Source organism: Haliotis asinina, chromosome 10 (assembly GCF_037392515.1).
Source record: "Haliotis asinina isolate JCU_RB_2024 chromosome 10, JCU_Hal_asi_v2, whole genome shotgun sequence".
Classification (NCBI taxonomy): domain Eukaryota; kingdom Metazoa; phylum Mollusca; class Gastropoda; order Lepetellida; family Haliotidae; genus Haliotis; species Haliotis asinina.
Genome location: NC_090289.1, coordinates 16,195,055 through 16,207,253, shown reverse-complemented (window position 1 = coordinate 16,207,253; position 12,199 = coordinate 16,195,055). Strand labels below are relative to the sequence as shown.

At 40.1% G+C, this 12,199-nt stretch overlaps 1 protein-coding gene across 4 annotated transcripts in view; it reads right to left on the bottom strand.

Moving 5' to 3' along the window:
• Nucleotides 1-467: 467 nt before the first annotated feature.
• LOC137298905 (disco-interacting protein 2 homolog C-like) overlaps nt 468-12,199 on the bottom strand; it is an 89,980-nt gene continuing 78,248 nt past the window's right edge. For all 4 annotated transcript variants that reach the window (XM_067831271.1, XM_067831273.1, XM_067831272.1 and 1 more), the window contains 9 exons: nt 11,842-11,972; nt 11,142-11,233; nt 10,666-10,742; nt 5,528-5,698; nt 5,078-5,197; nt 4,661-4,735; nt 4,157-4,331; nt 3,543-3,666; nt 468-3,336 (listed from right to left, as the gene is read on the bottom strand). In XM_067831271.1, the coding sequence (XP_067687372.1) occupies nt 3,084-3,336; nt 3,543-3,666; nt 4,157-4,331; nt 4,661-4,735; nt 5,078-5,197; nt 5,528-5,698; nt 10,666-10,742; nt 11,142-11,233; nt 11,842-11,972 (1,218 nt within the window). In that variant the 3' untranslated portion in view covers nt 468-3,083. The remainder of the gene's footprint in view (nt 3,337-3,542; nt 3,667-4,156; nt 4,332-4,660; nt 4,736-5,077; nt 5,198-5,527; nt 5,699-10,665; nt 10,743-11,141; nt 11,234-11,841; nt 11,973-12,199) is intronic.

Here is a 12,199-nt window from a genome sequence, read left to right as displayed (position 1 = left end):
CTTGCTTTGGCAAAGGCCCCTTAACTTACAGTGTTCATCTCAGACACTGTATCAGAGTCTGCCGACTGTTAACAAATGTAAATTTTAATGCATCAGCATTATTCGAATGCCCCATATTGAATATAAACATGGAAAACCGAAAGCCCTGTTCATGACATAAAAGCAGTGCTGTATGTTGTGTTCATGTTTTTAAAATAACACAAACATATACATGAAAAGAAAATCATGAATGTGTGTGGTTTGGTTGACAGGAACAAATCTAAGAACGTCACCTATCCGTAAACCCATGTGAACGTGTTGAACATGTTGCAGCACACCAACCCTTGGATGTGGAACCACATAGTCTTGTACAGAATCATGTACCTCTTTCATCAGCCTCTACTTCAGCTTCAAAACAGTTAGGTAATGGCAGAAACATCTTGTCATTGCAGCCCATTAGCAACCATTTAGGAATATATTTCTAAGAATTTTTGGAGCCTTGGACACTTTTAGTTTAAATCAGAACACAAAGTCTTTTATATTCAATTTTGGAGTGAATATTATTAAGTCGTTTATCAGTATCGCCAAACAGAACTTGACGTGTGCCCACTGCTTGAAACATGTCAACACACCACCTCACTGAGCAGTTGCACATGAATAGGTGCATCTAATGTATTTTGGGAATAGCTCATTGCCAAGAGTTCACTCTACATTACTGGTATTAGAAGGAGCTGTGACTGGTTCTTCATCTTGACAATCATCATTCTATTTCTGTCCATGTCAGGCAATGCCTCATCTAATCCTAAGATGGAGAGAAGCTGGCCGCAGAACACACACATCTGAACATCATCAAACTTAGATAATACTTAGCAGTCTCAGCTCAATGATGCATTTACTGAATGTTGCACGACTGATAATGAACAGGAATATTTTCTTAATTTGTGATATATATTTGTGAAGTTATATGAGATTCAATGCACAAAGTGTTCTTTCTGTGCATTATTTTGGTATAAAGCATGCGACTGCATCACAACACTGATCCATGCATGAGGCTTTAAATTCATGATTTTAATGAAATGTTCATTGAAATGTATAAATGTGAATGTCCTGTGAATCAGTGCATATAATTTCTATACAATTTTTGTACATATCAAAACAGCTGTCATTCATGTTTTGATAGATCCTACGAGTTTTACTAATGTTTTACAACTCGAAGGAAATAGTATCCTTCAAGCAGTTTTCTATTCTAAACTTTATGAAGAAACACATGTGTAAATAACTTAAGCAGAACAGATGAACTGTGTACAAAAAGATTGTGGTAGCTTGTGAAATAAACACCATAGACTTCTACTAATTTTATGTACAAATTAAAATATAATCTAAGTAATGAAAGTATCAAAAACATGCACAAAGTAGTGTAATTCTAACCATACACACCAGATTATTAACGACATCACTGCATGGGTACTCTACCGATTATGCAGGGACACAATAGCACTGTACAGCATAGTGACTAGGATTACAGAGTTATCTCCCTTGTAATACACCCTACAAAGTTTGTGACTGCACTATCACATGCATACAACAGATTTTTTTTTAAACCACAGTCGCAAGAATGGTATCAGCTAATAAACTAAATATCACATGGAATAGCTAAACGGAAGCATACTTCAAAACAATCTCCTAAGCAATATCATATGGCATACAGTTATTTTCATGCTACTTACAGGTACAAAATACAAGATTGAGAGATCGGAATTTGACAATAGCTCCACTCTTTGGATACTATGCTGAAAGGAGCTGATAAAGTCAAGATATACTTTCAAAATTTAATGAAACAACAATTAAGTTGGATGACCTAATATCTAACTTTGATGCAAACCATATCCGTGTATATATAGTCAGATGTGAAAATTCTACTGAATATTCTTGCATATAGAGAAAGCATATTTGGTATTTGTTTTCTCTGTGCTGTAGAGTGGTTGAAGCAAGCAACACCCAAATATTTGTTGACCAGTGTCGTATGAAGAAGTCAGATAGACCATACTCATTTCACATCAATTTCAATACCCAGTATGCAACTATAGACACCTAGATGGAGCACACGTGACCTGTGACAACTCTACTTTCATAGATTTACCAACACTGAAATTTGAAGGACTGAAACTAGCATCACTTTCCTTCTCAACTCTTCTCTGTTCATACCAGTCCAAAACTCTCACTCAACTTCTTATCTCGTACATTTCACATTAGAGCACATCAATGATCAATCATTGCCCTTTTCTCACGTCTCTTTCTACATCCCATATTCTGTTCACCCAAACATCTCTGCCATCACCAAGTTCATTTCAAGCATGTATTGTACACACCTATATCGCAGACTGATTACTGACTTAACGTCTAGCACGTTGTGACATATATAGCAATCACTGCACGTCAATAGCGAAGTTCCAACATGTCACTGACCTGTCAATTTCTGGACAGCACAGATGGGTCCCAAATAAATGAAAAATCAATCCTGCATGTTCGTTGAACATGTGTTATCTCATAAAATAAATCTTCATCACATCTTCAGCATCATTACATGGGGCCCACTCAAGCCAAACATTTATTTCACATAGACAAATGTATATTTTGGACTCATCACAATTCATCCAGTTTCATGCTCGTACATATTTGTACAATACCAACTATCCACACACTTTGAAGTTTCTGAGGTCAGTGTCGTGAAGCTCAGGTTCTGGGAATTCAAAGCACATGCTTCAGCATCTGCACCTTCCTCACCTGAGATGTACATGACACTGCTTCCATTCCTAGTTGCATTATAGCACGAAGACTCTGCAACTTCATCTATTACTTCAAGAAATTTGTGAAAAGAACTGGAACTTCAGTGCTGATGTCTCTTGAAATTCTTTCTGGACCCAGATTAGATAATACATGTTGGTTTCATCGATCATTGCTGTTTGTCATCAAGTCTGTTTTGTGAGATCCAACATGAACTTCTGTTAATCAAAAATAATTGACTCCATCTTCTAACTGAAAGAAGCAGATTGTGTAGGTCTCTGCAGGTAACCAATCGTGTATGGGATTACTATCTGAGTTGCCTACATGTTGTAAGCTACATAGATGGGGTCGAGCTGATCGGCCAGGAAGCCATCTCGTAGATGCATCCGTTGTTTCTCTCCTCTGGAGTTGATTGGGATGACCCCTGGGTCAACCACGACGACCACACCCACAATAAGGTAATGCTCCTCCAATACAGCATTTGTTACCAAGGGAACTAAGTCCAGAGCCTCGTTTTCGTTTCCATCCAACTCCACAACCACCACGAGGAGGTTGGTCCATGTAAACACAGCACTGGAAATACAAGAGGATGTTTCAATATATGTTAAGCCATAGACTTTCATACTTTGTCTATATCAGTCCCTATTGAAAAGAATTCACTGGTCATAACACACTAACATCAAACACAAGTCGCAAAGTTCCTAAGGCTTGGACAAACTTTTCATAATTGACACACTTAGACATTTAATGGTTTCTAGGTACAGTACAGTAATACTCACCATTCACAGATCTTTCTATGTGCTCGCAGCACACTAGTCTCTATATCGATGGGATGGTACCGCATACCTCGCAATACAATTGTCTCATCCAGGCCTCCAACAACAAAGATGGCATCATGGCGCTCTGTCAAATAAAGCGTCACAGCTCATGAAGAAGGTGGTACACACTGACAACAATCAAAGTGATTCAAACCAAACTGAAGAGATCAAAGACCACTTGTGTGGCAACACAAAAACAATACTGATACAATCATTTTGCCTTTTGGAACATTCAATAGTACTGAAGACAGTAGACACCATAATCTCAAACATACATCATGATCGTCTTTGTAATCAAATGTCCAGCAGGATTGAGATACTGTCAAACAGAATGACTCCATACAATGGCCGTGCAGTCTCACCTGCTTTTACCAATGGGCAAACTGGGCAAACACAGAACCCTTAATCATGATACAAAGCAATGGGTACTAGGATCATAGTACCCTGGAATCCCAACTGAAGACAAGCATTGGGTACAATGAACCTAGGCTACCCTGAATCCATTTGGATGAGAAGCAAGCATCCCCATCATCACTGTAGACAAACAGTGGTAGAAACTGATGACATGTTCATACCTCCATCTGACTGAGTGAGCTCCGTTCTACGTATGAAACCCAAGAACCCTGTCCTTGCATATGATGTCTGTGTGTCGCCCGTGGCAAGTCTGGAGTCGAAATGATCCTGGTGAAGGGAGTCATCACCATAGATAGTGAAGTAACCAGTAGCGCTGTGGGGGCTGCTCACCCAGATCTGTTAAACAAACAAAACATGACTCATACCTCCACACAAAAAGATTTGCATTCAAACATATTACCTGACTCCTATTACTTCTGAAAAAGAGGAGGAGGTAATAGGACATAAAACAACTTACAGCTAAACATTACTGTAGGGTTCGATATACATCATACTGATGTCTGTAACCTGCATCCTTCTTTATAAACACAAGCTAAAAGATACATAAGCTAAGATAGTCTACCTCAGACATACAATGAATAAGGTAATCTATAGCCTGATCACAACAAGGGCATGTTCTATGATACAGTGCCTCAACAGTAGCAGAAGCAGTCAGCATCACGTACCTCTCCAAGGTGGGAGTCAGCACACTGGCCCTTAGTTTCGGGGTTGGCAATCACCACCTTCACTCCTGGCAGCAGCTGATGGACATCAAATACAGCTCTCAAATATAACTTAATGCATCTCACAACAAATAAGGTCCAAAGTCAGACTTTCTCCATTAATGTAAGAAATGTGTTTGATGTATATAATATGTACTTAAAATAAAATGCTGCATTTTAGCAATATTAAGTGGCATGGTGGCATGTAAATGATAAAATCTGGAGTAAACAACAACACAGTAATTGACACAGTAAGGAGTAATCCCAATCTGACCAAACTATCCAGCTGGTCACCCCATACAACCAACAAAAGTCACTTGGAAGGTGTTCTATGTTTGAATGTTCATGGGTGACTCTTGACTCACTGTGATAACTGCTTACCTTGCCCGATTCCATGAGACAGAGACTGTGAGGGCTGCCCTTCTCAACAAGGGTCACTCTGTCATTGCGGAGAGCACGCAGATCAACATACACTGTTGTTGGTTCTGGACATGAAGCACCCTGGAAATAAAGTCTTTTTTACCTCGGTTCTGAATATCTTCAGACATTTCCCAAAAAATGCATACAGACTGTCAAAATACACAGGTCCTTTTATCGTTCATATACGTATTTTAAGACACCAAAAATCTATAGGAAATATCAATGCACAACCTTATTCCCAAAGAGTTTCTTTATCCTATGTACAATTAAGAAAAGAAATTAACATGTTTTGTAAGCTAAAATTTATACCTGGAAAATCATGAGAAAGCACTTGCAAACTGAGTCTACAGTTTCCATGCAACTCAATCCACTGGCTTCTTCCAACAATCTGCAGTGAATACCAGCCCCTACCTGTAGACCTATTCCTACATTGACCCTGCAGCCAAAGCTTGTACTGACAGCCCGTGGAGAGAGTCCCAGGCTTGCAAACAGTTTGGTGAAGGATGTAGTCAGCTGTATCCTCGGCCGCTCTTCTGCAATCACACAGCATGCCCGCACACACACCAGGTTCACTCCCTTTGCCTGGAACACACCAGCAACATGGGGATTGAAGCTAACTACACTCAGAAATAGCTACAACTAGAGATCCGCAATATACCCGGTTTCCCGGTATTTACCGGTTCAGACATAAAATTGATAACCATTATGATGCTCTGATCGAAAACTGTTTTTTTAACATATATTCAGAAAACTTCATAACACTCAGAAATCTTTGGAGATTTCCATTTTTCCACTGGAAGTCAAGTTAAGTTTGGTTAGAAGTTGTGTTCTTAATTTTTGTTCAAGTGTTTCACACTGTTTTCAGTCTGAAATTTATAAATAATTACTCATTAGTGACCAGTGATCTCTGATATGCCCTGACCAGGTCAAGTTGTTGTCTAAAATGTCTGGGCTTTTTTTGAGAATGGAGAAACTCGTTAAAACTGTGCTGATTTTGAATTATTGTTTTCCTTGTTTACAAATATTATTTATTTTGACACAGTTATTATTCAAGTTTAATCAAGCAGTGATTTTGATGTCTTTTTGCTTCATAAATCAAGCTTTAACTTGATTATAAGTAATGTTTTGTGGAAATGTAATTTTCTGAATAGAAATGATATTTAATACTTATCTTGACTAATGCTAATGTTGCTTATCTCCTTCCTCTATGCGAAGATAGTGGAACACTTGAAATCCCTTGAAGCTCCCTTCTAATTAAAGCAGGCGTACAATACACTCACCCATTGGGAGCCTCCCTTTTCTGCCAATACCGTCATGACCAGTCATGCTTGTCACTCTCTCCAAAATCTCATAAGCCCAACACAGGAATTACCGTGAATTCAGCATGCCTGAGAGGGGCGGTTTGGAGGGTTTAACGCCATCAGTCCGGATAAATATAAAATATCAATTTTATACAGAAAATTACTTATTTTTTCCATATCCTGACTCATGTTTATCATGCTTACAGAATCCAAGGGAAAAGCAGTAGGTCAGGCCACGCTGAAGTCTGTTGACTGCCATAAAAGTACGTCCAGTATATCTCCCTTCAAGAACTACAATGGAGGTAGTTCGGTCTTGTTCTTCCAATATTCATCTGTGGAATAGGGTATCACATCCAGTCAAAATTGTCATCTCGTGAAGCATTCGCCCACCGGAACTTAATTATATAGATCAGCTAGCATCCTGCTAGTGTTTAATGCAACTGTATGTGAAGATTTCTATCAAGATCCCATTTCAGTCCTAGATGTACAATCTCACGATGACTGGAGTCAAAGAGTGTGCATGTATTTCTCACGTCCATGCCCCTGTTGCTAAGGCAAGTTGTAACAGTGTTTTCTGTGTCAATAATTCAGGTGATGTCTGGTCTAGTCGCTCGCAGGCTCAGTCATGAATAGCACAACATTCAAATCCCAAGTTGAAACCTTAATTTTGTGTTGTTGGTCTTCCAGTTTGAATGAACGTAGTAAGGCGAGTAGCTCCGGTACTTTAGTCAGTTTGATCCCCATTTCCATGGTGATAACTGAGCTGAGCGCCGCCAGGTATGTCGAGAGTGTAGACCCTTTCAGTCCTCTGGTATGTCATAAATGATTAACGGAGACTTGTAGAGCTTGTTCTAGCATGGTTTGAAGTTGACCCACCGATCATCTGGGACGACGATGCAGTTCACTGGAGCGAGGAATAGAAGATCTTGCTGCAGCCTTAATTCCAGTTTCTGTAACTTCACAAGCCATCCAAATTGAGTTAGCAGCCTGATGGTGAGATCTAACTGTAGTCTGAGTTGAGAAACTTCTCCTTTGAATTTTTCTTGGGTACAAGAACGATTGGGGAGTAGAATGCAGGTGTTAGTCAATCCAGGTGTAGTTTTTCGACTGCACCTTCCTCTAGTAGAGATGATATGGGGTCGGGTAGCTTATCTCGTTGATACATGGCATACACAAAGAGTACTGGGTCTTTTGTGAGTGGTGGTGCTGCCTGTACCAGGATCTTGTAGCTGTCTAGTAAGATGCTCATGACGTAATCAGCGTTAAGAAGTCCCCAATTCTTAGAGTAGTGTTGCTGATGTCCACACACGAACGTTGTATGGAAAGGCTGGGGTGGAAGACTCCAGTCATTCCGAACCTGATTTTCAGCGCTTTCCTCCTTTAGCACCCTTGGCTGGATGTCCTATTCCATGGGAAAAGTCAAAGTGTCGATTGACATTATATCATTACTTCCTGGGTGACGGATTTAGTCCTCGACCCTGTCGTCGAGTACCATAGATGCTGACCAGGGCGCCTTGCTGGCGTAGTAGATTCAATTCTACAAACATAGAGGCTAGATGCTCCAAGATGAATTGTTGATCCTTCTCAGGAGTGGTGAGAGCAGAGAGGATCATCTTTTCTTCTTCAGTCTTCAGGTTGATAAACTTGGAGATAAGACTTGTTGATAGTCCGGGAATAGGCGAGTCCAAGGAATGCATGCTGAGTGGTTGTATTCAGTTAAGCCAGTTGCTTATCCTCCACTTTGTAGGCCCTGTTGTGAGTCTCACTGATGAGCTTGTAGGCCTCTACTATATGGGGCACTTCCATAAAGGGCTCAATGATGTAGTGGATATCGACGAGTGCTGAAGGCTGGAATGTGTTGTTGCTGGTATTTGGTCGCCATGTGGAAGGCTGCTGACAGAGTTTCAGGGATCATAGATATCGGTGCAATCGCAGGAAACGTCAATGTGTTGATGTCATCGTTACTCATCTTATAGGTGTGAGCATCCTTGGAATCCTTCGAAAGAGAGATGAGGACCAACCAGTATGGTGTCCATGAGATAATATATGAGTCAGAGAAGAAGGCTCCCCTCCAGTGATGGAAATCAACTAATTTTATCTCTGTCCATGGAATCCTCTCTGTCCTTCCATGAATGCATTCGCAAGTGGGGAACAATGTTCATGCAGTGAACATCAGCGTGATTGTCCTGTCTGAGTGTATCACTGGAATTCTGTGAATGCCTTTGTGCAACTCATGTAAGGCGACTGTAGCTGAAGCTGCTGACTAGCGTTTCCATTCTTCTTCAAAATGGCGATCCATCAGATTCATCATATGAGTAGTGAACTGTCGCATGAAGAGGCATCTGACGTGTTTAAGTGTAGACGTTGAAGATGTCTGCATAGAAAGTAGACTCTCTGGAGGTTGCAGTGTTGTTGTCATAGTTGATGAAGGTCTACCAGATCCTGAACATTGATCAGGAGTGCTTACGATCTGTACCTCAGGAAAAAGTAGTGGAGGTTCATCATAGATGTGACATTCATCATGAGGGACGATCTGATCACTGAAGGATTTCATAGAAGCCTTGGAGTGTAGTTTCAGTGCTGATCTAGTAGTTGAAAACTTAGTCTTAAATGATGATGACAACTTCAACTTCTTTGGTCGAGATGATCTCAATTCTGACAACATACTCTTCTGTTATCTTGACAAAGTCTTGCTGGTATCTCGACCATGCACCTAGGGTATGTGTGGCTGATCACTAAAATCATGAATGTCACCTGTGATCAACATTTGGTTGACAGACACAGGATTAACTGATTTATTAGACATGACTTGTCAGAGCCTATGTTGTTTGTCCTTAGCATGCCTTTGAACAGTATATAAATATGACGCAAATTCTGAATCAGATAAATTCATACAAAGTTCACAACGAACAGTGGAAGAACAAATAGGTTTACACGAAAGACAAGATATATGCAGATCAACCGCCGACAGCCATAACTTACACTGGGAGCATGATTTTATCAAACAAGACCAAGTCTAAGTGGAAGAAAATGTATCCAAAATCATATCGGCCATATTGGGACCCAAAGTGCCTCCAACCATCCTCGTCAGATGACGGAGAGAGTGACAAGCATGGCTGGTCATGTGACCATATTGGCAAAAAAGCGAGGTTCCTGGTGGGTAAGTCTATTGTATGTTCGCTTAGAAAGAGGAGATAAGCATAACAAGCATGAGTAGGGTAAGGAAAAATAAATATTCTTGCAATATATTGCAATACATATCGCAACATATGTTTTTGCTATGCAATATACGCTATCGCATCGCAATATATCCCAGTATCAAAATTCCCTGCAATACCCACCCCTAGCAACTACAGTAACTGAGATTTATTTCATATGAACAAACTATTGAAGTCATATCACTGACAGCATGAATGATCAAGGTCTGTATTACAACAATAAATAACCAGTTAGAATGAGTTTACTTACTGAAATGATACCAAATTGGACACTTGTGTTTGTGTCTGGCAGTATGATAAGCTGTGAAGTAACCTGGCAGAGAGGGTGTTGTATTTCTAAACCTCTTCCTTGGGAACATGATTTTGCTTAAATTGATACACTGTGATCAACTTTTTTATAACTGTCATGAATATTTCTTGATAACATTTTATGAATCTACATCAAAACATTACAATTGAATGTTTCACAATATTCTAAGCAGAAATGCAAACTTGGTTTTCCTCTGGCAAGTAATAAATACTTCAACTGAAGGGCTGACAATTGCCTGTAACAAGTGAAAGTACTAAAAACAAGAAGACATGGTCATAAATATCCCTTGTAGAATGTTTGTTTTTCAACTCCACCAAAGCTGTCCTGAAAACACATACCGCAGTTGGTTTCCCTTCTATAGCAATTACTGACAACATCTGTTCCCATTGGCGATATTGTGTATGAATTCAAAAAAATACATGATAAGGGCCATAACTCCGTAAAGAATTGTAACACAGTTTCTGTTTTTGAACTCCAAAGAGGCATTTGAGTCCTGAAAAGATGCATAAGATTTGGTTTCCTTATCTATAACAGTTTCTGAGAAAAACTGTCCTATTTTGGGATACCATGCACTAAGTTCCGGAATCTATCCCACTTCATCTTGGACGGACAGCGGTGAAACCCATTTCATGAGATCAAGGAACACAGTTTGCTTGTTATTAACTTGATCCACTGACCAATGCCTATGGTTGAACAATGGCACAGTACACAGATTCTTACCTTGAGAGCTGATGTGGATGTCCCAAGACCCCGTGTACACAGCTCCATCACACCATAGGAACAGAAGGTGTCCCTCACTGAAAACAATCAAATATCAACTTTAGAAAGTAAACTATAACAAATTACAAGACGTACTTAGTGGGTGATGGAACCTACAATGTCCAGTATTATCAGGTACATTGTGAACTGCATTGTGAACTGCAGTGCCTCAGATGACTGAGGTGGCTATATCCAACCTAAGAAAGAAAAGGGCATATAATGTCAGCCAAAGTCCTGTTAACCTCATCACTGATTAGATGACTTCATGAATAATGTATGACATCAGATATCAACAAAGAAATGTGAAGCATCAGCAAACATGTAGAAACTGAACACCACCATGTTGTTGTATGACAAGCTGGTGAGGTCCATGCTTTTTGGGCACTAGTGAGTAGAATATCCCGTACAAGAGTGATGGGGTTCTGTCCCAAACTCACCTTTGTAGACACTGACTGAAGACAGCCACACTGCTGGATTTGTCTCCACTTCTGACGGTGGAATCAGGATGGAATGGTGGCCAGAATACACACTGGAAAATACAAAGACTTTCTCATAGAGTTAGTTCCAATTCAACTATCATTTCGAACTGTGTTAAAGACATAACTGTTACTTATGGCTCAATATACTCTGTACTGGTAAGAACTCATACCAGAGGATCACGTGCAATATGCTCTATATTAGTGTGAACCAATAAAAGAGACTCTCGTTTAGTAGAACCCATATTGGTAAGAACTAGTATCAAAGGTTACAGTTTCATATGTAGAGTGAGTGAGTGAGTGAGTGAGTGAATGAGTGAGTGAGTGAGTGAGCGAGTGAATGAGTGAGTGGTCTTATGTCGCACTCAAAATAATCAAGTCTGGACCAGACAACATGTGATCAACAACATGAGCATCGATCTGCGCAATTGGGAACCAACATGCATAGTCGCCTCTTATGGCAAGCATGGGTTGCTGAAGGCCTATTCTCTTCATACAGGTCTTCATAAGTACTGTAGATTCAAGAACTGATATAAGTGAATTCATGGCAATGAACCTGTATTGCCAAGGACTCACCAAAACCTATTCTGACCCTGACTTCCCAATCCTATTAAGTACAACAGCCCTATCAGACAGTAGCCCGTTCTGTAAATGCACATACCTGCTGAGACACCACAGGACCAGTCCAAGGCCGCAGTATGGGTCGAGACACAGTGCAACATCACGGGACGGGTATAGTTCACACTGGAGTTTCTGGGCTCGACACAGAGCAGTGGCAGCAGCATGGGACATCTGACAGCACAAGAACAATTTGCTTCATGACATTGAGAGTGTTAGTAACAAGTTGTTGGGTGGAAACATATTCAAAAGTGATTTTAAGCCTCAAAGTCTCCTGAATACATATCTATATATGGCCACAACAGACTCATCTGTACTCACCCACTATATCAAGATGACATTCCATTTGATAAGACATTGTGAACGAGTGTTTTCAAAAGACAGATCTTCCTGCACTTAAT